The 27,882-nt window shown below is 51.1% G+C and overlaps 2 protein-coding genes across 3 annotated transcripts; both read right to left on the reverse strand.

Annotated features, from left to right (window-relative positions):
- Positions 1 to 6,402: 6,402 nt before the first annotated feature.
- On the reverse strand, positions 6,403 to 9,740 carry TIGD3 (tigger transposable element derived 3). The gene is made up of 2 exons (XM_047774094.1): positions 9,124 to 9,740; positions 6,403 to 8,198 (listed from the first exon to the last, which is right to left on the reverse strand). The coding sequence occupies exon 2, from the start codon at positions 8,182 to 8,184 to the stop codon at positions 6,769 to 6,771; it is 1,416 nt and encodes a 471-aa protein (XP_047630050.1). The 5' UTR covers positions 8,185 to 8,198; positions 9,124 to 9,740; the 3' UTR covers positions 6,403 to 6,768.
- Positions 9,741 to 11,700: 1,960 nt separating this feature from the next.
- On the reverse strand, positions 11,701 to 27,842 carry DPF2 (double PHD fingers 2). 2 transcript variants are annotated; one of them, XM_047775304.1, is made up of 12 exons: positions 27,714 to 27,842; positions 22,722 to 22,882; positions 22,216 to 22,323; positions 21,724 to 21,887; positions 19,866 to 19,958; positions 19,602 to 19,680; positions 19,049 to 19,090; positions 17,898 to 18,035; positions 17,657 to 17,785; positions 17,391 to 17,503; positions 16,038 to 16,119; positions 11,701 to 13,026 (listed from the first exon to the last, which is right to left on the reverse strand). In XM_047775304.1, the coding sequence occupies exons 1-12, from the start codon at positions 27,743 to 27,745 to the stop codon at positions 12,950 to 12,952; spliced, it is 1,218 nt and encodes a 405-aa protein (XP_047631260.1). In that variant the 5' UTR covers positions 27,746 to 27,842; the 3' UTR covers positions 11,701 to 12,949. The 2 variants fall into 2 exon arrangements, with proteins under 2 accessions (XP_047631260.1, XP_047631261.1); XM_047775305.1 differs by lacking the exon at positions 19,049 to 19,090.
- Between the last annotated feature and the right edge of the window lie 40 nt (positions 27,843 to 27,882).

A 27,882-nucleotide genomic window follows, 5' to 3' on the forward strand; every position in this document is an offset into this window, starting at 1 on the left:
CAGCTGCATTCTGACATCCCTTTGGCTTTCACCTGAACTAACACAGTAGTAGAGGCCTGCTTGTTCTGAGGTCAGGGAGGTTCCCAGTGTGGTTGGAGGAGCAGCAGCATTGGGACTTCCTGGAGTGTATGTGTGTGTGTGTGTGTGGGGGGTGTGTGTGTGTTAGAAATGCAGAATCCCAGGCCCCATCCTGGGTGGACAGAGTCAGAATCGCTGAGGCCGGGGCCTAGGAATCGGCATTGTGCAAAGGTTTCCCTGTGCCAGACAGCTATAGTCAATTAATCTTTGACAAAAGAGGCGAGACTATAAAATGGGAAGAAGGCGGGTTCTGTGCTGGCGCAGCGGTAACAAACCCAAATAGGATCCACGTGGATGTGGGTTCGGTCCCTGGCCTCGCCCAGTGGGTTAAGGATCCAGCACTGCCATGAGCTGTGGTGTAGGTCGAAGACACAGCTTGGATCCTGCATTGCTGTGGTTGCTGTGTAGGCTGGCAGCTACGGCTCCAATTCGACCCCTAGCCTGGAAACTATCATACACCATGGGTGCGGCCCTAAAAGGCAAAAATAAAATCAAATAAAAACTAAAATAAAAACAAAGCAAACAAACAAAAAACCCAAAAAGACAACCTACAGAACGAGAGAAAATAGTTGCAAATGATGCAACAAGGGCTTAATCTCCAACAGAGACACAACTCATACAACTTAACAGCAAAAAGAAAAACAAAACCAAAAATAAAAATAACCCAGTTGAAAAATGGGCAGAAGACCTGAATAGACATTTCTCCAGAGAAGACATACCGATGACCAATAGGCATGTGAAAATATTAGAGAAATGCCAGGCAAAACTACAGCGAGGTACCACCTCACACTGGTCAGAATAGCCATCATTAATAAGCCCACACATAGCAAATGCTGGAGGGGGTGTGGAGAAAAAGGAACCCCCCTACACTGTGGGTGGGAATGTAAATTGGTACAACCACCATGGAGAACAGTACGGAGGTACCTCAGAAAACTGAGTACAGAAATCCCACTCCTGGGCATACATCTGGACAAAACTTTCATGAAAAAAGACACATGCAGCCCTATGTTCATTGCAGCACCATTCACAATAGCAGAGACATGGAAACCTCCTAAACGTCCATCAGCAGATGAATGGATTAAGAAGATGTGGTACAGGAGTTCCCGTCGTGGCTCAGAGGTCACGAACCCAACCAGTATCCATGAGGATGTGGGTTCGATCCCCAGCCTCATTCAGTGGGTTAAGGATCTGGCATTGCTATGGATGTGGTGTAGGTTGGCAGCTGTAGCTCTGATTGGACCCCTAGTCTGGGATTCTCCATGTGCCATGGGTGCGGCCCTAAAAAGCAAAAAAGGAAAAAAAAAAAGAGATTTCCCTGTACCTTTTACACATGCTAAAGCTAAAGAAATTGTGTTCTGGATGATTCTAATAGCAGAAATACACTGCCCTTTCAAGCTAAGAAAGTTGTGAGTCTGGAGGAAGTGACTTGAATTCCTGTCTCCAGGGCCTTCACTCCTGCACAGATTCAGGGAGCCTGTTCCTGGTCTTTCCGAGACAGTCACTGCCCTTTCTGTGCCCCAGTTACCTCTGAGATCCCTTCCACCTGGTCTGTCCATGAGCCCCAGTGGCCAGTCCAGGACACCCCAGCGCCAGGGATTGCAGGCTGGACTCAGCAGAGTTGGGCAGCAGTCCCTGGAACACCTTGAGGAGCTGATGCCTGGCTCAGAGGGGGCACAGCGGAAAGAGGAGGTGGCTCTTAGAAACTGGGCAAGGAGGGAGCAGGAGGTCAGGGTGGTCGTCTGTAGTTGGTCCTTTCTTTTTTTTTTTTTTTATTTTCCCACTGTACAGCAAGGGGGTCAGGTTATCCTTACATGTATACATTACAATTATATTTTTCCCCCAGCCTTTCTTCTGTTGCAACATGAGTATCTAGACAAAGTTCTCAATGCTATTCAGCAGGATCTCCTTGTAAATCTATTCTAAGTTGTGTCTGTAGTTGGTCCTTTCTAACCGCATCACTGGTTAGCAAGAGAGCACAATTCAAAAATCCTCTTTTGATTTTGTTTCAGTTAAATCCTTTTGCAGGGGCAGTTACCATGCCTGTGAGTGTGGCTTTGCACTGCTGGGCGTGGGTTTCTGTTTCTGGTCTCTGGTTCTGTCCAGACGCATCTTGGAAGGGCTGGTGCTCCCTTCCTTTAGGGGCCTCCTGAGAACTGGAGAGAGAGGCAGCCGCCTCGGGCCAGGCCCTCTTGCTTCCGCTGGCCCAGGGCAAGCGCTGCTGGCTGGGCGGGCAGAACGGTGAGGTGAGGGTTAAGCGGGGCGAGATTAGTGAGAAAACAATTCCCTCCTCTTGGAAAGGAGGATGGAAAGATAAACAAAGATCAGGCAGGAAATGGCTGAAGATATTTTTAAAAAGCCAGATGTCTTTACATCATCGGGGTCTCAGAACACGCGTGTTAAACTCCTTAAGGAATTAACAGATGTTATTTGCTCCTCGTGACTTATTCAGATAGCAGTCCCAAAGAACTAGGAAATAGCAAATGAACCTTCTCTGAGATTGAAAATGGGGGTGGTGTCTGAGAGTCACAGGTTTATAACTTGGGCAAACCCTTTTTTTTTTTTTTTTTTTTTTGCTTTTTAGGGCCGCACCCATTGGCATGGGGAGGTTCCCAGGGTGGGGTCCAATCAGAGCTACAGCTGCCAGCCACAGCCACATCTGCAGCCTACACCACAACTCACGGCAACACCAGATCCTTAACCCACCCTTGATCGAACCAGAGACCTCATGGATCTCGGTGGGGTTTGTTTCTGCTGCACCTCGACGGGAACTCCCGGGCACGGACCTTCGAGCATCCCGAAGGTTCTTGGAGTCTCCCGAGGCCAGCCATCTCGGGGGCAGCTCTCCTCTCCTGCGGTCCTCAACTCCTGTTTATCCTGCTTCCAAAGTTTTCTAGGACTCACTCTCTCTTTGCCAATCCTGATATGGCAGCCGGCAGCCTGGTTCTGTGTGGGGTCTGGACAAAAAACTCTTTTCAAATGCAAATCTGATCAGGTCACTCCCCTTGTCCCCCTCGATAGCCTCCTATTGCTCTGAGGAATCAGGGCAAGTTCCTTCCCACAGCCTCCAAAGCTCTTGGACAATTCATCCTTTCTTCTTTCCTTACATAGATCAGGTGCCCCCAGGGCATCTATCCAGACAAAACCGTGTTTCAAAAAGATACCTGCACCCTGTGTGCATTGGAGCATTATTTACAGCAGCCGAGACATGGAAACAACGTAAATACGCATCAATGGATGAGTAGATAAAGAGGATGTGGAGTTCCCTGCTGGCCCAGTAGTTAAAGGATCTGGCATTGTCATGGCTGTGGTTCGGGTCACTGCTGCAGCATGGGTTTGATCCCTGGCCTGAGGAACTTCTGCATCCCGCGGGTGCGGCCCAAAACATACATACTCTTGGGTCCCACCTCAGAGTTTCTGATTCAACTGGTTTGGGGAGGATCTAAGAATTTGCATTTCTCTGTGTCCCCAGGTGCTGCTGGTGAGGGCACAGTTTGAGAACCACTGGCTTGTGCCTTTGTATCATTCGTCCCTTCCAGTTGTAATCACATACTTTCATTTGTGTGACTCTATAGTAATTATGACTATCTCTCCTCTAAACGATGAGCTCCACGCAGCAGAGACCTTGACTCTTTTGCTGATCAAAATTGCTATCGTACAGGGAGTTCCCGTCGTGGCGCAGTGGAAACGAATCCGAGTAGGAACCATGGGGTTGCGGGTTCGATCCCTGGCCTCGCTCAGTGGGTTAAGGATCCAGTGTTGCTGTGGCTGTGGTGTAGGCCAGCAGCTGTAGCTCCAATTGGATCCCTAGTCTGGGAACTTCCATATGCCTCGGGTGCGGCCCTAAAAAAAAGCAAATAAACAAATAAACAAATTGCTGTCATACGGAAGTGCTCAGTAACTAGCTGTTGAGCAAACAAATAAATAAATGAATGAAACCTGGCCTTCCCGTCTGGAGCACCAGCCTTGGTGCTCTAGATTTTACATAGAGTCCTCATGCTATAAAGCAACTAGATTCCAGAACCATTATAATAAACATGACAGGTTCTCGTCGTGGCGCAGTGGTTAACGAATCCAACTAGGAACCATGAGGTTGCGGGTTCGATCCCTGCCCTTGCTCAGTGGGTTAAGGATCCGGCGTTGCCATGAGCTGTGGTGTAGGTCGCAGACGCGGCTCAGATCCCGTGTTGCTCTGGCTCTGGCGTAGGCTGGCAGCTACAGCTCCGACTGGACCCCTAGCCTGGGAACCTCCATATGCCTCAGGAGCGGCCCAAGAAATGGCAAAAAGACAAAAACAAACAAACAAACAAACATGACTTTAAAACCATTGCTAATTTTGCCAGAAGTAAGGGAACTTCCCAAAGACCCCTTCAAAACAAGGATGAGAGTATAAACCACAGCTGGAACTGTGCTGCCCTTGGGGCAAGTGCTAATACTGTGACCTCGGAGATTAAAGAAACACACAGAACAGAAGACGAGACTCTGACACTGACAGTCAGGGACTGGAACCCAAGACTCATACATTAAGATTCTGGAAGGGGCTACACATTTAGCCAAAGAGTAGAACAGGAAACCTCCATCTATACAAAGAAACCTGCCTCTCCCTGTGGTGGGAAAAACAGTGAGATGGGCTCGCCTGTGAACCAGGAACCACAGCACCTGCTCCCAGACTACCCTTTTGCTGCTGCACACCGTCCTCTCAGAAATTAATTTCTCATGATGGTAGTGCCCCCTTGTGCCTGGTAGGAGTAACTACAGGTTTCTCAAAGGAGAGCCCAGAAATCAGGATCTTCATGTTTTCAAGAGATTAAATGCAACCAATAAAAACATTCCCATGGGAGTTCCTGCAGTGGCACAGCAAAAAGGAATTCAACTAGGAACCACGAGGTTGTGGGTTCGATCCCTGGCCTTGCTCAGTGGGTTAAGGATCTGGCATTGCCATGAGCTGTAGTGTAGGTTGCAGACATAACTTGGATCCCGAGTTGCTGCGGCTGTGGTGTAGGCTGGGAGCTGCAGCTCCGATTTGACCTCTAGCCTGGGAACTTCTGTATACCTCGAGAGCAGCCTTAAAAAGACAAAAAAAAAAAAAAAAGAGTTGTCACAGTTGAAGAGAATTGGAAGGTGGATGGAAATTACTCAGAGTGCAATACGGAGGAAATAAGAAGATGGGGAGCCAACCTTTCTGCTTTTGGGTTCTCTGCATCCTTTTTATCATCTTCTCAAGACTGATGCTGCTGATGAATATAACCAGAAGAAGAACAGCAGCAAACGTAATATCTAACATATATATAGTGCTTACAACAGTGCCTGGCAAGTAGCAAACATTTTATAAGTATTAGTTGAATCCTCAATGACAGACCTGTGTTATTTCTTCCTCTGAGGAACAGGGAATGTGCCTTCTTCATCTTTGCTGCCCTGGAGCCTTGTATGCCTTCTGAACATAGAGGCTTTTGGGGGTGCCCACCAACAGGTTTGGTGGGCTAAAGGCCCCTCTTCCTTTCCAGGCCTCCCCGTGTGCTCTCTCAGAACTGCCTGCCTCCTTGCTCACCACCCCTGGGCCAGGACGATCCTTCCCGCTCCTCTGTCTGTTAGTCCTTCAAGCTGCAGCTCAAAGCTCACCTCCTCCAGAGTCTCCCCAGACTCTCCAGGGCCTCAGCACCGTGCACGTGCCTTTATGACAACCTTTCATCACATTCCACCGTCACTGTCTGCAAGGTCCTGCCCAGCAGGACACCATCTTTGCAACCTTGTCACGCAGGAGGCCTTGCTGAAGAGATGCCGTGAAATGATCAGATGAATGAAAAAGAAAATGAACGAATGACTCTTCCAAGTTCTTTTGTCTCTAGCCAGTCCCCCATCCTTTTTCAGACACCATCCGTCCCGCTGCAGTCTAAGAGGGAAGTTATCAGAGCCGCTCAAGGTCCTGAGCAATACTCGGGATCTGCCTGTTAGCCCACGAGGAGACCCCATCCCCTGGGATCCTTCCTGCTGGAATTCTGGAAGAGCTTCGTTCTTGTACCCACCTTCAGGAAGCAGCTTTAAAAATCTGAGTTGAGGAGTTCCTGTTGTGGCTCAAGAACTCGACTAGTATCCATGAGGATGAGGGTTCGATCCCTGGCCGCGCTTAGTGGGTTAAGGATCTGGCGTTGCCTCGAGCTGCAGCGTGGATCACAGATGCGGCTCAGATCTGGCACTGTGGTGGTTGTGGATTCAAGCCCTACCCTGGGAACGTCCATATGCGGCAGGTGCAGCCCTAAAAAGAGAACAAAATAAAAGGCTGAGCTGAACGTTTCCACCCTTCTCCCATGAAAATAACACCCTGGCCTCTTTTCTGATTAAAAACTTTATTTCCAGAAGCAGAACTGTTTTTAACACAGAATTCAAGGGATCAGCCTGTCTGTAAAGCCCAAACTCCACCTTCCCAAGTCCCAGCCTCCAGAGGTTCAGAAACTACCAGCCTAGCTTTAGGGGCCCCAAAGGACCTAGGGGCCCCCGGAGGCCCCAGCTTTCAACCTTCTAGGGGCTTGGACAACTTTCGTTCAGAGCTTAGACCTGGTCTCCCAACTTGTCTACCTTCAACACCTTCGCAAAAGCTCCATTTCCACGGGAAAGAGACCACCCCCAATCTGCCTCCTGAGAGAGGGCGTTTCCATGGGAAACAGGAGAGGAGGGGGCTCCGGCAGGAAGGGCCCATCACAGGCAGCAGAGTCGCTCCACCCCCTCCTCGCAGGCGTAGAAATTTTCAAATAGCTCAGGGGAGGTGCCATTGCACTCAAACCACCTTCTCAATGTGCTCAGGGCCCGGAGGGCGTCGGCTTTGGTGGGCAGGGGCTGGAAGCCATCCTCTCCATGCCCCTCCTCGCCCTCGGGGCTCACCTCCTCTTTGCACACTCCAGACATGGCCTCCTCACCCTCCAGGTCCACAAAGCGGGAGAACTCCTCGAGGCTCAGCCCACCAGGGACTGGCGGCATCTCAGAGGCTTTGTCTGGGTCTGGGGGCGTTGTGCCAGGAGCCAGCCCTTCCTGAACGAAGCTGCTCACAATGAGCTGGAGGGGCACCTTGGCCCAGGCCGCTGCGGCCATGTGCAGGGCATCCAGCACCGTGATGGCTGCCCCGGCCGCAGCCAGCGAGGGGCCAGCCCTCTCACTCTGGGCCGCAGCCAGCTTGCCCAGCAGACGGTGCCGGTAATGGGCCTTAAAGGCCCGGACCACGGAGCTGGGCAGGGAAGGCGTGGTGCTAGCAGCGGACAAAGGCAAGAGCCTCACGTGGCAGAGCCGGGGCAGGCCTACCAACTCCTCCACCACTCGGGCGGCCAGCAGCAAGGCCACCTGTCGGCCCTGCTGCCCCATGTCCCGGTCAAACTGTGCCAACCACTCTGACCAGGGGATAACCAGGTCAGGGTGGTAAGAGGCAAGCAGAGCCTCACTGCTGACCCCAAAGAAGCACCTTGGGGCAGCCTGGAGCCCACTGACCAACACCCGCCGTTTCTCTGTGCCCCTGCTGTTGGCACACAGCAGCACCTGTACCCGATCACGCGTGCCCACTCTGCCGGGCACTGCCCGATATAGCAAGGGCACTTCGGCACAGCCAAAAATGTCCTCTGGGGAGAAATCTTTAAGAGAGAGAGGCAGCTGGGCCTGGGGCGTGGGAGCCGGGGGAGGTGGCTCAGGGGGCAATGGAGGCACCAAAACATGGCGGGCCCCAAAGCCCACGTTGTTTCGGCGTTTCCAGCGCACCAGCCAGCCGATGCTGGGCACAAAATCCTGGCCCATGATGTCAGCCAGCTCCTTGGCTTTGTGGAGCAGCATGGGCCCCGTCACGTCCCAGGCCTTGGCCCGGGCAATGTGGTACCAGCAGAGTAGAGCCTCGTCGATCCCGCTGTACTTGGACTCCCGCTTGCGCTTGCGCTCCCGGTTGGCGGTGCCGCTGCACCAGTCCGCCAGCAGCTTCTCCTTATTCTTGCAGATGCGTGAGATCTGGGGCTGGGAGACCTGGAAGCGCCGGGCCACCTCCGACTGGGACATCTTGGACTCATCCAGGAGTTCCAGCACCTGGATCTTCTCGGCCAGGGACAGGGCGTGAAGCTTCTTCTTGCTGCACAGCTCCATGGCAATTCTGGCACCTGTTCCGGGGGAGAGGGGGAAGGAGGAAACGGTGAGGGTGGAGGCCAGGCGGGGTGGGAGAGGAGCATAGTAAGAAAAAGGGGATATTAGAGGCAGGGAGATAGACTGGTGTAGGGAGAGACCAGGGCAGCCTGGATCCGCTGGGAGAGGGTGAGGGGACACTGGGTTGGAGGTGAGAGGGCTGGATTGAAAGGAAGAGAAACCGCCAGGCTGAGTGAGCAGTGGCCTGGCCCTGATCTGGAGGAATGCAGGACCTAGCTGGGGAGGGCTGGCCCCTGGTCAGAGCAAGAAGGGAGTCTGGGCTGAGGTTTGGGGGAGAAGGATGAATAGAGCCGAGGGGACAGCTGCAGAGACAACAAAGGAGCATGGATGGGGAGGACAGGGCTGGGGCTGCATGGGGCAGGTGGAGGGGATAATCAGAGCTGGCAGGAGGAATCCCCGTAGGGGGAGGGGGATGATGGCCTAGGCTGGATTCAGATGAAGATGTGGGGGGCAGGGTGGTAGAGTGGATGAACGGAGTTGAGATGACAGGTGTACAGATGACAAAGAGGGACAGATTGGGGGCTGAAGGAGCGAGTCTAATTTGGTGCCAGGTCCTGAGCAGGTATGGCTGCGCCGGGGTCCGGCCTGGAGGGGGCGCGGGAGCACAAGGCCGAAAGGACAGGAGCACAGGCGACAAAGGGCAAGAGGGGTTAGGAGGCCGCGCGGGCAGCGAGAGGGGCGGGGTGTCCTCAGAGGGGAGAGTCCTGGCCTGGGAGGGGGACCACCGCGCGGGGACGAGCGTCTGTGATGGAGACAGGCCGGGAGCCGGGTTCTGCAACCTGCTGACCTCTCCACACGGTGACTCTGGGTCTGTCGGCGGGGCGGACCTAGCCATCGGCCCGCCCGGCCTTCCCGCCTCCCAGCCACCCTCTCCGCACCCACCTCAAGTGTTCGTCCCGCGACTCCCGCCCCGGCCCCGGCCCCGGCCCGGCTCCCCAGCCCCTGTCCCTGTGGTACAAGAGAGCAGGGTAGGGACGCGCGGGGCAAACTGAAGGGCTGCGCGGGCGGCGGGCGCGCGCACAGCAGGGACCGGTGGGCGCCGCCCGCGCCGGGTTCTCTCCCGGCTGAGAAGACCTGGACCCACCGCTCAGCTTCACCCGCTGCCGCCCCGCCCCGGCCCAATCCGATTGGTCTCCGGTGCAGTTCTGTCCCTCCCCCGGCTAAATCTCATTGGGCATCGCGAAGCGGCGGGTCGTTGGGGGAATTGAGCTTCTAGCTGCAGGGGCTGGGGGGGCGGAGCCCGGACGGGGCGGGAGTCCTGGAAGCGCCGCCAGCCTCAGGGGACCCGGTAGACGAGGCCAAACAAGCCTCCCGCCAGTGAGTAGACTTGGCGGCAAGGTCATCCTGGCTGTGACCCTAGGCAGGTTTAGCTTCCTCATCGACCAAACAGGTCTATTTCCCCTCACCCACTGGTTTTGAAAAAAATGGAAGCACGTTTTAAGCTACACAAAGGATGTTACCATGGACGGTATTGGCCTCAAGTCGGCACTACCACAAACTGCTTGGGGCCAGTTCTGATTTTGCACGAATAAAGACTAATTTTATTTTATTTATTTATTTGCTTTTTAGGGCCGTAATTTCGGCATATGGAGGTTCCCAGGTTAAGGGTCGAATTGGAGCTACAGCTGCTGGCCTACACCACAGCCACAGCCATGTAGGATCTGAGCTGCGTCTGCTACCTACACCACAGCTCACGGCAAGGCCGGATCCTTTAACCCACTGAGTGAGGCCAGGGATCAAACCCAAATCCTCACGGATACTAGTCAGATTCATTTCCACTGTGCCACAATGGAACTCCAGCATTCTCATTTTTAACCTTTTTCCTTTTACTATCTTTTCTGGCCTTAGACTATTCAACCACCAAGGATCACTGCTTGACTGCCTTGACTCCAGGCCTACTTCCGCGCAGACATGATGGGGCTGTGCCCCGTCCCTAACGCAGTTCCCAAACTGGAGCACCCTGCTTACTTACTGAACACAAGGGCCCAGGCCACTCACTGCCTCCCAATAAAAAAGTGGCTTTCAGACTGTCCTAGAAAACTCTGAGGATACTTCGGGGGTGGGGGGTGTCATAACTGATTCATACCTTTAAAATGTTGGTTTGCAGGAAAAGAAAAACTCACTCTTGTGCACGTAAATATACTTGGAGGAAGGTTTGCATGGCTGCACTATAGGCCGAGTTCACACACACTTGCCTTCAATTAAAACCAATTTCAGGCAAGCAAGGCGGAGGTACCTCTCCTCATCTTCATTATTCATACAGAAAGCTTTAATGCGTCCTCATGGTGATAGAGTTTTCCTGTGTCATTAACTCTTTTATATTTATATAATCATCAAGCTTCTAATCAAGCTTCTGGACCTATGTTAAGTATCTCTGAAACTAAAAAGCTCAATTGTTATAAATCTGTCTCACCGCTTGCACATACAAATCCAGAATTTCCTCCAAACTAACTAAAACACAGAAATAAAGGGTTAAAGTTGATTTTAACCCAAATTTTGTAACAGCTATAATGTACATAGAAATTAAAACAAATTATCCAATTTTCTGTCAACTTATATTGAGGTTAAATGTTTTATTTAATTTGGGGGGGAAAAGCTATGCTTCAAAACTAATGTCCATGGAGTTCCCACTATGTGCAGTGGAGTTAAGAATCTAACTGAAGGAGTTCCTGTTGTGGCTCAGCAGGTTATGAGTCTGACTAGTATCCATGAAGGCCTGGGTTCGACCCCTGACCTCACTCAGCGGATTAAGGATCTGGCGTTGCCATGAGCTGTGGCGTAGGTCGAAGACATGGCTCAGATCCTGCACTGCCACTGGCTGTAGCATAGGCTGGCAGCTGCAGCTCCAATTTGACCCCTAGCCTGGGAATTTCCATATACTGCAGGTGCGGCCCTAAACAGAAAAAAAAAAAAAAAAGAAAAAAAGAATCCAACTGCAGCAGCTTGGGTCACTGCAAAGGTGTGGGTTCGATCCCCTGCCCAGCCTTGCTGCAGCTGTGGCATATGTCACAGCTATGGCTCAGATTCAATCCCTGGCCCAGAAACTTCCATATGCCACAGGTGTGGCCATAAAAACAAAAGAAGCCAGGAGTTCCCGTCATGGCTCAGTGGTTAACGAATCTGACTAGGAACCATGAGGTTGTGGGTTCGATCCCTGGCCTTGCTCAGTGGGTTAAGGATCCAGCATTGCCGTGAGCTGTGGCGTAGGTCACAAACGTGGCTCGGATCCTGCATTGCTGTGGCTCTGGTGTAGGCTAGCGGCTGCAGCTGATTCGACCCCTAGCCTGGGAACCTCCATATGCCGAGGGAGCAGCCCAAGAAATGGCAAAAAGACAAAAAAACAAACAAACAAACAAAACAAACGAAGCCAAAAAACCACTGTCCTAAGGAAGGAAGTTTTAGGATGAATTGGCCTTAACCAGGAAAGGAGGCCTGGAGATAAACAATCCAGCAGAGGGCTCCGTGTAAAAATGTTTATTGTACTAATGCTCAGAATACAGGAACAAAAGAGAGAAAGAGAAGGAAAGAAGGAAAGGAAGGAAGGGAGGGGGAGAAAAAAAAAAAAAGACACCTCAACTCCAAAGTGAGAGTGAATTAGGGCCTGCCCACAGCCAAGGGGGAAGGACACTCCAGGGTGTCCTGGCATGGACTGTCCCCCCAGCTACTTAATGTCAGTGTCACCAGGCAGAAAACTGAAGAATCAGGGTTTGAAGATCGTACCAGCTGCAAGCGAGTGTGCAAGGGAAGAAAGGGATGTCTATGTGGCTTCCCCACAACCCAGGAGCCAGGACACACAAAGCAGGAGGCAGAGGCTTCCAATTCAGTTAAGGGCAGGAGCTGAAGGCCCAGGTCCAGGAAGAACAAAAAGGGGATTGCGGAGGTAGGCTTTTTCGTCGAGTTAAAAAACAGGCACATTATCCAACACCTTCCTGTGGCCCCCAAGCTGCCGGCCTGGCCCCCTGATGCTTCCCCTCTCCCCCCACAAAACCGAAGGGAATTAGGCGGGGATGTAAAAGAAAGTCACAAGGGAGGGAATGCTTCAGTCATTAGAGACCGCCTGGGAGGGTGAGCCAGGCGAGCTCGAGGAAGAAGCAGGGGAAGCTGCTACACCCCTGGGGTGGGGTGGCAGGAACAGGGCAGAGCCAGCATCCTGGCTCCTGGGTAGCAGGAACAGCCAGCCAGAAAGCCCTCTGGGGGAAGGAGGTGATGAGGTTAAGCAGCACGAAGGGCATGGGAAGCTCCCCGCAAGCACCACCTCGGCCTGCTCAGTTCTCATTCCCAGCTGCTCTCTGCAGAGGCCCCATCCTGGCTCACCTCTAGGGGAAGGGAAAACCCTGGGGACCAGAGTGGAGGCAGAGCTGAGAGAGAAGTGAGCTGCTCTGCCACTCTTTCTCACAGGACACTGAACTCCGAGATCACCAGGGCTGGGGCCCAAGGCAGAGAGAGTGAATGCATTTCAGGGAGAGCAGGGAGCGGCTGGGCCCACAGGTACACCTTGGGGCAGTGTGCTGCCCCCTTCTCCCTGAGGGCCTGGGGCCAGAGGCGGTCAGAGCTGCCACCTCAGCTTGCTGCTGCCAAAGGCAGGTTGGCATGACCACCCCGAGGTTCTCTGGGCTTGCGAAAGGGAGGAGGAAGGGAGGGTGGGTATGAAAAACAAGAGCGGAGGAGAGAAACAGCCCTAGATGTATGGGGGGTCGGGGTGGCCACATCAAGAGGAGTTCTGATTCTGGTAGATGGAAGCTTTCTCCTTCAGCAGGTCCAGACACAAGTGGCAGCTCCAACTTCCTGCAGAGAAACATAATGGGGTTAGGATGGGCCCCACACAAACCCACCTGCTGTTCTACTCCCCACACCTCACCTGCAGGAGCAGGGCCAGCTATGGGGAGGACTGGAGACGCTGTTCTGCAGTAGTAAAGTTTCACAGTTATCCTGAGTAGGGCAGAACTCTAAGTCTTCAAGTATGAAAAATAATTCTCAACAGACATGAAAGAAATAATCACCTAGAAGGCTATTTTTCAGAACAGACTCCCAGGCCCTCTCGGCTCTCTCAAATCAGAACTGCTAAAGAAGACCCCAGCAGATAGAACTTTTTTAAAGCAACTCAGATTTATTTATTTATTATTTTTGGCTATGCCCGTGGTATGCGGAAGTTCCCAGGGATTGAGCCACTGCAATGACACCACCAGACCCTTTTGTGTCACAAAGGAACTCCCTCAACTTTAAACTTGTGATTATAGAAGAATCAGACTTCATTCTAATGGCCCCAAAGTTAGAATAAAGATCACGAAGGTAGGCTCTAAAGAAACCAATACTGATTCTAGAGAAACCAATACATAAGACAGCTTTCTGTGAACACATGGAAAGATGAGAAGGGTACCCTGGCATCACTAGGTGTCTGAGCAGAGGCCGAGGATACAATGAGAAGAAAAAGGGGCCAGAATTCCTTGTGGTGCAGCAGGTTAAGGATGTGTATTTTCACTGAAGCAGCTCAAGTCACTGCTGTAGTGTGGCCCTGAAATGGCAACTTCTAACATGTCTTGGGCACAGCAAAAAAAAAAGGGCCAAATATGACCTAAATTGTGACCCAAATCTAGTGTCAGAAAATAATGTCCCTTGTAAGGAAAAAACAAACAAACAAACAAAAAAACTGGCTCATACCTAGCTCATTAATATTTGCTATAATTGTATTCTTTTATGCTTCTTCTTCCCTGAGAAACAAAATTAGCCCTTATTGCCATGAAATTATAAGCATAATTGTACATATGTGTATTTGAACGTTATCCTGGGAGAAAGAATCCACAGCTTTTATCAGCTCTTCGGATTTGTGACTCTCAAAAAAAGGTAAGGTCTGGAAGTAGCCGCTGTGGCTCAGCGGTAACGAGCCCCACTAGTATCCATGAGGACATGGGTTCCATCCCTGGCCTCGCTCAGCAGGTTAAGGATCTGGCATTGCTGTCAGCTGTGGTGTAGGTCACAGAAGAGGCTCAGATCCTGCATTGTCATGGCTGTGGCCAGCAGCTGCAGCTCTGATTTCACCCCTAGCCTGGGAACTTCCATATGCCATAAGTGTGGCCCTAAAAAAAAAAAAGTAAGGTCCTTTCTAACCCAAAGGTCACTATATAGCAGTTGACAAGCTTTTCTGTAAAGAGCCAGCAAGCATTAAATATTTTAAGCTTTTTTAACCACATACGGTCTTAGTCATGTTTTTAAAAACAAACAGGGAGTTCCTACTGTGGCACAGTGGAAACAAATCTGACTAGTATTCATGAGGATGTGGGTTTGATCCCTGGCCTCACTCAGTGGGTTAAGGATCCAGTGTTGCTGTGAGCTGTGGTGTAGGTCACAGATGAGGCTCAGATCCTGTGTTGCTGTGGCTGTGACATAGGCTGGCAGCTGTAGCTCTGATTCGACTGCTAGCTTGGGAACCTCCATATGCTGTGGGTGTGGCCCTAAAAACAAACAAAAACCCTCCCTTAAAAAAATGTAAAAATCACCTTTAGCTTTTGAGCTATAGATACTAGCGGCAGCTAGGTTTGGACAGCAGGTCACAGTTTGCTAACCTCTGACCTGGCGCGGAGACCATCTGATGGTTCCTAAGGGGTGTGCCTCCCAGCTGCTTGCAACTCTGCACCACATCAGTGTCTAACTGTACTGCAGTAGGAAAGCCATTCTACAGTAAGTTCAGAATTGTGTCTGTGAAGTGACATTTTATGGTTAAAAACAAAAACACAAAACATACTACTTTTTCCCAAAGCAGATTTATAACTTGGCATGACAGGCAAGAGCTGAGTGCTCCCCTGCAGCTGCCAAAGGGTCCTCAGACTTTGTCAGAGGCCTCCTCCTCTAGGGGGTGACAGCAGTCTGACCTACACTCCAAATCAGCTCACATCACACAGGAGCCGCTTTCTCTCCCTGTAATGCTGGCCCACATCCTTTGTCACAGTAACAGCTACCGGGCATTTGTGTCTTCCTTCTGAATTTCTATAAAGAAGGAACTTTGGCACTGAAATCTGGATGGGCTAAGACTTGCAGGGAGGCAGCTACTTTTTGGTGCCACCAGTGGTTTCATCAAAGATCTTCCATAAACTTGAAGCACTGTTAAGCACCAGAGGGGCCGTGCGACTCATTCAGGCTCCAGGTTCAACTCCCTCTCTAGAATTGGCAGAAATGAATCAAACGTGTCAAGTCTGGAATGCTGAAACTAAAGTTTCACATCAAACAAACTATGAACTGAGTTTCCAGGACTGGTTGGAGGAAAACAAATCTCTCCTTCTGTTAATCTTTCTCTGCTCAGCATGTTTTCCCTTAGGCTGTTGATTTTTCTGTGTTTGTAAATGTTATCTGGCGATAACATACAAACATTAAACCCTCAAAGCTGCAATGCTAGGAAAGCACTCTGAACTGAGTGAAGGCAAAGTGCCTACTCTCTCATCTGGAAGAATGTATCACAGATACGAGAACTCATTTCATGTCAAGTATTTTCCAAGTGACTAAAAATAACTGTTCCGGGAGTTCCTGTCCTGGCTCAGGGGTTCATGGACTGGACTAGTGTCCGTGAGGATGCGGGTTTGATCCCTGGCCTCACTCAGTGGGGTTAAGGATCTGGCATTGCCATGAGCTGTGGTGTAGGTCACAGACAGGGCTCGGATCCCTCGTTGCTGTGGCTGTGGTGTAGGCTGGCAGCTGTAGCTCCGATGTGACCCCTAGCCTGGGAACCTCCCTATGCCAAGGGTGCGGCCCTAAAAAAAAAACAAAACCAAAAAAACTGTTCCGAATAAGAGATCCAGGAAACATACCCTCAGGAGGCTCAGACATAGATGGGGTGAGACAATACATGTGGTAGCCACGATCGCAGTCATCACAGAAGAGCAGCTGGTCCTAGAGAAGGCAAGATGGAAGAGGAAGGGGGAGGTGAATGACCAGTGGGCCTCAGCTGGGCCGTTGGGGCTGGCTAGGAAGGAGGGCTTCTGTAGACACTGCTGCTGCTTATAGGAGGGGTGGGATGGATGGCAGGTAAGAACAGACATGGGATTCTCTGGACAGAAAACCAGAGTGACTGTCACTCCACCTGGACCCCCCCCCGCCAGCTCCCTAACTGATCTCATGGTCTCCACAGTGTTCCCTTCAACCCGTTTTCCACAGAGCAGCCAAAGTTATCTTTTTAAAATGTAAGACAAACTACATCACCCCTGATTAAACTCAGGCCTGATGGTGCCTGCCTTCCAGTCTTGTCTTTTACTTGCTCTTCCACTGCAGGAGGGCTCCTGCTGGCTACAGTGGTCTCAATCCATTTGGCGTGTCCACCTTTAGGCCTTTACACTTGCCGCTCTTTCTTGGGAATACTCTCCTCCAAATCTCCTTGGACTATCTTCTTTGTATCATCCAAAGCTCAAAACCAACATCACCCCCTCAGAAAAAGGCCGAGTTCCCACTGTGGTACAGTGGGTTAAGCTCCAACTACACAGGCTCAGGTTCGATTCCCGGCCCAGTGCAGTGGGTTAAAGGATCCGGCGTTGATGCAGCTGTGGTGTACGTTGCAGTTGTGGCTCAGATTCAATCCCTGGCCTGGGAACTTCTATATGCCATGGGTGAGGCCATTAAAAATCAAAAGAGGAGTTCCTATCATGGCTGTGGTTAACAAACCTGACTAGGAACCATGAGGACTTGGGTTGATCTCTGGCCTCGCTCAGTGGGTTAGGGATCTGGCTTTGCCGTGAGCTGTGGTGTGGGCGAAAAATGCAACTCAGATCTGGAGTTGCTGTGGCTGTAGTGTAGGCCAGCAACTACAGCTCTAATTGGACCCCTAGCCTGGGAACTTCCATACGCTGTGGGTACAGCTCTAAAAAAGACAAAAATAAAACAAAATAAGACCTGGCTGCCTAAAAGTTATTGAATTATTCCCTGCCACACTACTGGTTTCATTTTCTTCATGGAACATCATAAAAATGTCACTTAACTTTCTTGCTTATTGTTTGTTCCCACAAGAATGTAAACTCCATGAAAGCAGGACACCTTTTCTTTAGTGTCCTCAGTGCCTAGAACAGCGTCGGACACCTGCCTAACAAATCCAAGTTCCCACGGGTGGAGAGGACAGTAAAAGCTGAGGAGTGTGCTGGGGGCGGGGGCGGGGGCGGGGCCGGGCTACGCACGTCGTTCTCAGAGGTGCCGCAGATGTTGCAGCACTTGCACTCGATGCACTGCCAGCGGTAGGTCTTCACTGCTGCCATCATCACAGGGGTGAACTGGAGGCAGGACGGATGCCCTGTGGGGGAGGGATCGAGTGAGAGGCAGCCAGCAATGGGGAAGAAGCAAGGTGACCCTGGCTGACTGTGACAGCCACTGGACACTGGCAAGCCACGAACCCCTTGGGCACTGGGTGCCGGCTGCGGCAGCCCTGGCCCTGGATTGGAAGTACCTGAGCGGCCACAGTCAGAACAGGACACCAGCTCCTCGGGTTGTCCTGTCTTCTTGTTGATCTTCGAGTCCCCCAGGCAGAAGTCACAGTAGTTGTTGGGTAGGGCCAATCCATCGGGACCCTTCTTGGCTACAGGGAGAAGGGAGGAATTCTGATGATGCCCATGTGGGCCTCTGGGTCTCTCAACATCCCTGCAGGCTGGCCGACTCCTGCTTGCCCCAGCTCTGACACCTCCGCTTACATTTCTGCTCCTCAGACCTCTGGGAAACCGGGGTGGGTGGCTGCGAGTCCTCCTTGTCCTCGCCCTCCTCCTCAGCCAGGTGGGAATGGGCATAGTGGTAGCTGAGGCCTGGTCGGTTCTTGTAACGTTTTCCGCAAACTGAGTGGGTTAAAGATCACAGAGAACAGTGTTAGGACGTGAGAGGGCCATATCCCTGCCCCCCTAAGCTGGGAGCTCTACCTGAGGCAAAGGTAACCACCCCCATCAGCTCTGTTCAGGGACAGGCCTTCAGTGGGAGCTGTCTCCCCCTGGCCAGGAACCTCAGGTCCTGAGGCTCTCTGGCTTGCATGGCTCTTCCTACTAACCCCAGCCCAAGGCCATCTCTACTCTTCTGCACAGGCTCTTAGGAAGGCTGAGCCCTTGCCCCATCACCACTTGCCCTGGGAATAGTCTGGGGAGCTCCAGGTCAGGAAGGAAAGGGAATTTCTATAGCCTTGCAATATGGCAGGACAGACAGAAGGGAGGAGGGACTCCAAACTTGTTTACCTCTCAGTAAATGCGGGAGGTTCACACTACCCCATATACACCACACAGCCCATCTCTGCCCAATGTGGATAAACGAGCAGGGGGTGGACCTCTTGGGGATCACCTATCAACTAATCTGCTGGAGTAGTTATTCCCCAAAGAAACTCAGAGACACCCCCACATCAGTGCCCCACCCAACCTCACCAACCAGCAAGAAAGCAGATCCCCATGAGGCATCTTGTACTCTTGAGCAGTGATACCAAAAAGAGCAAGGGGGCAGCAGAAAAGGGACGAGGAAGGGATGGGTGGAGGAGGTGGCGGATGGCAGGGAACATTAGCTGACCACCACGTGTCTGTTTTGGGGAAGGGGCAGCAGAGGGATCTGTTTGTAATGCGTTCTTTACAACGCTTTTGAAGCCACCCCATGCAGTGGGCCCGAGCAGCCCTAGGAGCAAGTCTGTGGGAGACAAGCAGTGGTAAAGGCAGCTTCCAGGGCTGTGAGGAGTGGAGCACAACAGAAGGCCCACTGCTCCTATCCGCATGCCATTCCACAGTTTAAAACCAGCATCACAGATGAGAAAGGCAGGAACAAGGGAGGTGGGACAAGGGATAGGAAAACCAAAAGTCTGAAAAGTTGAGAGAGCTACCTCTCTGGGGCGCTTTCGAGGTATGCTTTTGTTTGAAACTATCTGAAAGACAGAAAGAAAAGTCATGAGAAGAAGGCCTTGATACACTCGAGACAGGTGCGGCAGCAGCAGGAAAGCAGAGCAAACGAGAGAGAAACCTCAGCGGCGATGGTGCTCCCAGGGTAGAGGGACAGAAGTGGGGCGAGTCAGAGAAAAGGGGGAGAGAGAACAGACATTGAAAAAGTCGGTGTTGGACTCCTGGGGCTCTGGTTCGACTGAGGCAAGCAGACCTGAATGCCATTTACTGAGAGGCCAACTCTGCCTGCTGGGTGTGCCCCCTATTGGCACCCCCACCCCAGAGGACAGCAGACATCTCCCCCAGAACATGCAGGGCCCACCCGTCGTGTAGCAGAAGCCAGCACCCCTCAGGGATCTCAGAGGGAACCAGTCAGGGGCAGGACAAGAGTTCAGGCTTGTTTTACCATTCTGAGCAAGAACACAACCTTCCCTCCTCTCATATCCCGAGGAGCTGGGTCCAAGGCAAGGACTACCCACCCACTCGCGAGGCACTCACTGTCACAGGCATAGGGTTTGTCCCGATCCTCCAGGATGGAAGCGTCCAGCTTCTTACGGGCACTGCCCACACCTTTACCCTGTGAAAAAAGAGCAAAAAGATGCCTTTAACTAAGGTATCTCGGCCTAAAGAGTTAGACTCACCTGGAAGCGGCTGCGAATCTCACTCAAGAGGGAAAATGACAACAGGTAATAAAACTGTGGGAAAACAATAAGCAATAAATCCCCACTCCCTCAGGCTGGAGGCCGCACCCTGGCCCCTCACCTTGGACTTCCCCTTGCCCCGACGCTTGGGAGTGTCTTCTTCATAGTCCTCATCATCGAGGTCATCCAGGAAGTCATCCGGTTCTAGGATCCGCTGAGTGGACAAGAGGATTAGGACAGGCAGAAATAAGGTACACCCAAAAGCTCCCCAACAACGGGGGGCCAAGGCTGCCCAGAACCTCCTCTGTTTTAGTTCTTCTCTTCCCCCCCGGCCGTACCACATGAAGAAGTTCCCAGGGGAGTTCCCGTCATGGCACAGTGGTTAACGAATCTGACTAATATCCACGAGGAACCGGGTTCCATCCCTGGCCTTGCTCAGTGGGTTAAGGATCCAGCACTGCAGCTGGCCAGCAGCTGCAGCTCCAATTTGACCCCTAGCCTGGGAACTTCCATATGCCATAGGTACAGCAAAAATAAAAAAATAAAAATAGGCGTTCCCGTTGTGGCTCAGCAATAATAAACCTAACTAGTAACCATGAGGATGTGAGCTCAGTGAGTTAAGGATCTGGCGTTGCCATAAGCTGTAGTGTAGGTTGCAGATGTGGCTTGGATCCCGTGTTGCTGTGGCACAGGCTGGTGGCTACAGCTCCAATTTGACCCTTAGCCTGAGAACCTCCATATGCCAAGCGTGTGGCCCTAAAAAGACAAAAAAAAAAAAAAAAGGTCCCAGGGATCAAACAAACTTGTGCCACAGCAGCGACTGAGCTACTGCAGTAACAATGCTGATCTTTACCGTACTGACCCACAAGGGAACTCCCAGAACCTCCTCTGTGACCTGGCCCCTTCCCTCCAGCCTCACTGCTGTTCTTTCAATGTTCTGGGTTCTCCTTCCTCTGGGCCTCTCTTCATGTTGTTCCCCTAACTTAGAATGCCTTTCCCACCATCTCCAAGTGGCCAAATCAAATGCCATGTTTTCATAAAACTTTCCCTGATACCCGAGGTAGCCATGCCCTCTCCTGCCTGTGGACTGCCACCCTGGAAGCATGTTATCAGTGGTTCCCTCTGACACTTCATTTCCTACATTTAAATTAGAGCTTTGCTGCTTCCTTGTGGGAAGCTACTTTTTTTTTTTTTTTTTAACTTTGCTTCAGCCTCCCTTTACGTGTTTTGTTTCTTTTTCACAGTTGCACCTGCGGCATAAAGATGTTCTCAGGCTATGGGTCAAATCAGAGCTGAGCTGGTGGCCTATAGCAACGAGGGATCTGAGCCATATCTGTGACCTATGCCACAGCTTGTGGCAACACTGGATCCTTAACCCACTGAATGAGGCCAGGGATTGACCCTTCATCCTCACAAATACTAACTGGGTTCTTAACCTGCTGAGACAGCAGGAACTCCAGCCTCCCTATATGTGGGAAATGGGGTTGTAGAGATTGGAGAGAAGGATGGAAAAGTATTTAGTACAGTGCCTGGAATATTTTTAGCTCTCATTGTTTTTATGTATAGTTCTATCTTCCTTGTTGGTAAGCACCAAAAAACTTTGGTGACAAAAGAAGACCAATGCCGGAGTTCCCGTTGTGGTGCAGCGGAAATGACTCTGACTAGTATGCATGAGAATTCAGGTTTGATCCCTAGCCTTGCTCAGTGGGTTAGGGATGCAGCGTTGCTATGGCTGTGTCCATGAGCTATAGCTCCGATTCGACCCCTAGCCTGGGAACTTCCTTATGTCACAGGTGCAGCCCTAAAAAGCAAAAAAAAAAAAAAAGTGAATGAGTGAGAGTCTGTACTGAGAAGGAGTGGTAAGTGGTGCAGGAACAGAACTCCAGGGACCCACTTCAATTCGGACTGCTGTGTGGCCTCTGGGGAAGAGGAGGATGGTTTCCATCAAAGCCCCTTTAACCACAGTGTTATTCTTGTACCTTCCGTGCTCGACTGTTTGTCACAGGAAATTCGCCCAGACTGTCATCATCAACTCGGGGATCTGGGGCACCTCGCTTCTCCATGGGGTCAGTGCGCAGCAGAGCCTCTAAACTACTGCCATCCTGAGAGATCAGGCCCTCCTTCTTCAGGGTCTGGTCTGTATCTGCAAGCAAGGTCAGGGTTAGGTGAGGCTCCTAAAGGCTGAAAGAGGACCTCTCCAGGTCTACACAGGACTAGACTAGCCACAAGCCAGTCCCTGTCTCCTGGTCTATGGCTGCCCAGAAACCAAGGCACTGTAGTTCACTTGGCACCATTAACTTATCTGTTTATCTGTCTCCTCTATTAGACTGAGTTATTTAAAGAAAAGAATCTCATCTTATTCATCCTATTATCTTTAGGACCTAGCATCGGGTATGGAATACAACAGGTGATTAGCAGGCATCTTACTATGCTTCAGGCCACGCCCTTGCTCAAGGAGGAGTGCGCTTTACCTGGTTTAATAGATGGGAAGGAAAGCCTCGGATCCTCAGGAGGGTGAGCGCGCCGCTTTTTCCGCCAGCGCCGGGCAGGGTAGGAATACAGCTGCCCAGAGGCCAAACCTGTGGAAGGAAGAAAGAAGTCAAGCCCCAACCCCCAGTCATAGAAAATGATAAATACCAAACACTTTCTATGTGAGTAGGCTCTGACTGAGTTCTAGAGCAAGGGAGGAATATGGACAGTGAGGGCCTCGCAACTGGGGGAGGCATGGTTTATGGAAAAGAAAAACAGATGTAAGCTCAGGGGCCTTGGCTAACACACAGCTCACCAAAGCCCAACAAGAGCCTCAGTGGTGCAGCCCTGCAGAAAGCAAAGACGCTTCATCCTTCCTGGACGGGCTTCTAATCAGGGGAAACCAGTCACCCATGGGTGTAAAGCAGTAGGGAAAACCCTTTCAGATGGCTCATCACCTAAGGTGAGGAAGCTTCTTTCTCCTCGTGCTCCTGAGTAGGACCCTCACCTGGACCCCGGTGTCGCTTTTCCATCCAGATATAACAGTTGCTTTGGGCTACCCCAGTCTGTGAGTCCAAGAAAGGCAGGCGTACGCTGCGCTCAGCGCAGAGGCGGGCATTGTAATTGTGGCACTGCTCCATGGCATCTTTGTAATACTGCTCCCCAAGGCTGCAGGAAACACAAAAATCAGGTGTGTGTGTGTGTGTGTGTGTGTGTGTTGGGGGAGGGGTGTGAGGCACTGTGCATTCCCTTTCCTTTGCCACCTGCTTCTCTAGAAGGCTCAAGGGACTAGGAGACTGTCACTCTGCTTTTATTTGCTTCCATTTCTGCCTCATGGGACTCCAAGCCCCTTCACTATGCCATTAAGAGGAAAGGCACTTTACAAAAAAATTACTGTCAGGAACACGTGATTTCATCATGTCTCATCAGACCTTAGTCTAACCCATGAAGACGGGAAGAAAATAATGTTCATTCTGCGCCTCTCATGAGTTCAACCCTGCGCTAGCCAAGATGCTATTTCTCTTACTCCTCAGGATTCTGAGAAGAGGTTACCTCCTTTTTACAAATGAGAAAAGAGTTCAAAAGGACTGGGGGACTTACTAAATTATAGTTAGCAAACTACATGTATATAAACTTTATCTACATAAACGATATCTATACAATGAAATTCTACTTAGCCATAAAAAAAAGGAAGCTCTTCATGTACTAATATTAAACAATCTCCAGCATAAGTGGGGGGGGGTACGGGTCTGAGGAATGTTACAGAATGCTACCATTTATGCAGCCAAGTGGTAGAAGAGAAACTGTAGGCCTCCAAAAAGAATAGCCAGGTGACTAGGGGACTTTCTCCTATGTGCCATTTTGTATCTTTTGAATTTTAAAGTAGGTGTTTATTCAACTAATTCTACATACTAATTTCACAATCAATGGAAAACATCTGAAAATACCTAAACACTCTTGAAGCCTAGTTTCTACTGACTACCATAATTCTGGTATAAAACCTGTTTGCTCGAACGCCTATCCTAGGCCCTTCTTCATTCTCACACCATCAAATTTTTAAGGAAAGGAACCTTCTGGACTCAATTTGAGATGTGAATTTTCTAAGTGCTTAAAAAGCTGCAAAACTGCACATCCTTCAAGATTTAACAAGCAGGAGTTCCCGTCGTGGCGCAGTGGTTAATGAATCCGACTAGGAACCATGAGGTTGCGGGTTCGGTCCCTGTTCTTGTTCAGTGGGTTAACGATCCGGCGTTGCCCTGAGCTGTGGTGTAGGTTGCAGACGCGGCTCGGATCCAGCGTTGCTGTGGCTCTGGCGTAGGCCAGGGGCTACAGCTCCGATTGGACCCCTAGCCTGGGAACCTCCATATGCCACAGGAGCAGACCAAAGAAATAGCAAAAAGACAAAAAAAAAAAAAAAGGTTTAACAAGCACTTTAGTATTGGAGCTTAAACTAACTACAGTGATTCATATTTATATATTCGATCAATCTTTTTTTTTTTTTTTGGTCTTTTTAGGGCCACACTCACGGCATGTGGAGGTTCCCAGGCTAGGGGTTGAATCGGAGGTGTAGCTGCCAGCCTACACCACAGCCACAGCAACACAGGATCCAAGCTGCATCTGCGACCTACCCCACCGCTTATGGCAACGCTGGATCCTTAACCCACTGAGCGAAGCCAGGGATCGAACCCGAATCCTCATGGATGCTAGTCGCATTTGTTAACCACTGAGCCATGACAGGAACTCTATTCAATCAATCTTAAACAAGCTGAGGGCAGAGATGACCTCATCCCCACAATATCCTCAGTACCCTTGAAGGTGTCTGGGACATCTTGACCTGAGTCGGGAGTAAAAAGACCTGGTTTGGCTGCAAGTTATCACGTAAACACAGACATGAGTCAACCCACATGGACTTTCGGTTCTTGTGCTATAGATTGGGGAGGCTGAGCTTGGATAAGCTCTGACATATTCTACAAGAGGGAGACTCCTAGCATGAAAAGCTGAACAGAGCAAATTTCTGTTGCTTATGTCCATAACTCAAGCTACATCAACAAACCCTGCTCTGGAATTTGAGGGGGGCTTTCACTGGGCAGCCACAATAGACCACTAAGGCACAGCTTAGCACGTTCCCAGAAATTGAAAGCCACACACTGCACACAAAGCAGTGAGACCACAAGATAGTCAATGAGCTGTAATGACTGTAATTTAAGGCAGGCATGAATCCTGTGTTGGAGAGTAGAGAGAAGGGAACAGGCTCATATTTGCTCGCCTTTAGGAGGCAGCCCTGTCTTGACTAAACAGAGGAAAATTGGATAAACAAGGCTAAGTGCAGCAGCTCCTTTGTTTCTGCTGATGGGAATTGATACTGACGCTGCAAGTCAAATGGAAGGAAGGGCCAGACAGGCTGAGAGCTGCAAATTCAGAGCAAGGAGGCTGCAAACAGTTTGAGGGGGATGGATGAGGGATATCCTATCAGAGCTCTTGTGAGTTAAGCGGGATTTCAGAAGGTGGGGCAAACTGTCTCCTGAGTAACAGAGCTGAGAATGAAACACACGTTGGAGGGAGAGAGGATCTGATGAAGACAGAGCAAGAGAGAATGAGAGAGATCTCTTAAGAAATTTCAAGTTAACATCATTCTCCAGATCTCAGGAGATTTCAAAACCAGTCAGCAACCGCAACTCTTTATACTATTATTTTGACTTAGTAAGACCCCTTAAAGGATTGTTTGAATTCTGACATCACATTTGGGAGGGGCAGAGAATTTACAAATAGGAAAATTCTCCTAGAAAAAGATGCGAGTCAGAAGAAATGAGCTAGTAGTCCTGACCTCCTTGCATAACCTCAGCTGTCAGAGACTAGGCACACCATGATCCAGAGAAGCGTCAGAAAAACACCTCTTTCCAGGATGGGAATGGTAAGAGGAGAATGGAAGTCTCTTTTTAAAAAGGGCAAGTTCTGTTTAAAACCGCATCAACTGTAGTTGGCTTCTCATTACTGGTACTCAGGAATCAGTGGCTGGTGACCCTCACAATCTCTACAGCTCTTTAAAGAGAAATAAGAAGTCATGCTCTGTTTAAATGGGCAACCCTTCACTCCCAACATCACATGAAAGGGTTAGTAGCCCTATTTACAGGATGAAAGTCTTCCAACATAAAGACAAAGAATCTCATTACATACAATTTGTTTTTTTCTCTCTCTTTTTTTGTCTTTTGTCTTTTTAGGGCCACACATGAGGCATATGGAGGTTCTCAGGCTAGGGGTCTAATCAGAGCTACAGCTGCCGGCCCATGCCACAGCCATAGCAATGCAGGATCTGAGCCGAGTGTGTGACCTACACCAAGCTCACGGCAGTGCTGGATCCTTAACCCACTGAGAGAGGCCAGGGATCGAACCCGACACCTCACGGTTCCTAGTCAGATTGGTTTCCACTGCACCAAGACGGGAACTCCTCATTACATATAACTCTTAAATGAAGTCTCAACGAATCTTGAGCTCACAGCTAACAGCTAGGCAAGTCTGACATTCCCCCAGTACAGTAACATTTCCAAGGTAGAAGCTTTGATTCTTTTTCAAGAAGCATGAAGTCTGTGTAGAACCTTCCCTTACAACGGGACAGGGGGAGTCAACAAAGAGAAAGGCAGGGAAACAAAGAACATCTGAGTCAGGCAGGATAACTATATAAATGGTAGATCAACAGCGTCATTTCTAAATTGAGGGAAATGTCAGCTTGAAGAGAGAGCTGGGGAAACTGGAGTGGGCAGATCAGAGAGAAAGATAATAGTGCTGGGAGGAGGGGTGGCTGAAAGAGGCAGCAGGATGGAGCTGAAAGCAAGTTTAAAAACAACAACAACAAAAAACCCCACAAGAACAGAAGGAGAAGGCACTTAGCTTAATGGAAGTGGGAAAGCACTGGCAAAGAAAAGGCTCCAGGCAAGAAGAGGCAGAGCGCCACCGCACCCTTAAAAAGGGGCCCTTGGGGGGCTCAGCCCACCACCAAGACAGACAGAGTTCCCAAACCTTTACCTTGTCACCCAATCAAAATCCCAAAGCCCTAACTGGACAACTAGACACCTCTCAATCTTCCTACCCCTGCACCAAGCCAAATTTACGCATTAAAAAGGAGCTTGCTCTATTCGCCCACGGGGCACGGAGCTGCAAAACTCATTCAGATTCTTCCTCACAGAGGGGGCTGGGTTAAATCAAGTCTCCAAGCATCTTTAACTCACAGCTAACGGGATTCTCCATTTACCGAACAACCACGAACTTTAACTTCGCTCGAAATCTGTCAGCCCAAGAGTACTGCATAGCCGGGCAGCCGGGGCGTCCGGGGCTCTGCATCGGTCCAGTGCCCGCTTTTGGTGGCTGGGATTGGCCGGCACAGAGGCCCTCTTCCCTGAAGTTCTTTCCCCTCAGTACCAGCTCTGCAACAAATTCTCCCCCGGAATATTCTTGGCCTTGGGTACCTGACACTCGAGGACCACCCCCCCGCCCCGGAACGTCACCGGGCTGTTTAGAACAAAACAGCCCAGCGGGGCTCAACGGCGCGAGGGCTGCGGAGCCTGCTCCCCCAGGGCCGGCTGCGGGCGGCCGATGGGGAGGGGTCGGCGGCGGGGCTTCGCGGGGGCTCCGGCCGCTCCCGGGTCCGCCCTCGGCCGGGCTCCACCGGACTGAGGCGTCTGGGGAGCGAATCCGGGACTGTCTCTCGTGGGCGACCAGGGCGCCATACTCTGGAAACCGTCAGCCCGAAGGGAGCGCCCAGACCGCACAGCCCCTCAGGGAGGCTGCCCGTTAGGGGCTCCCGTGTGCCCCCCTCAGGGCCTCCACAAGTTTCCAAAGAGCAACGTCTCCTCCGGAGTCTCCGGTTGCCCTCCCCACTAGGAGTCGCAACATGGCCTGCCCAGGCAAGGCCCTCTCTCCGCCTCGTCCCTTCCCGCACCGCCCCCTACTCCCAGGCCCCTTACAAGACCTCCCGGCCTAGGAGGAAAAGAAAACGGCCACTCACAGCTTCACTACATTTTCCACCACAGCCGCCATCTTCCCGGCTCCTCTACCTCAGGCCGGGAGGCCCGGAGCCCGCAGCGCGCAGGCGCCGGGACCGCAGGGGGAACCAGTTTCCTCGTCCTTCTGCGCAGGCGCCGCCCGGGAGCGCGCCCGAGAGCGAGCTGCCGAGA

Source organism: Phacochoerus africanus, chromosome 4, assembly GCF_016906955.1.
Source record: "Phacochoerus africanus isolate WHEZ1 chromosome 4, ROS_Pafr_v1, whole genome shotgun sequence".
In the NCBI taxonomy this organism is placed as follows: Eukaryota; Metazoa; Chordata; class Mammalia; order Artiodactyla; family Suidae; genus Phacochoerus; species Phacochoerus africanus.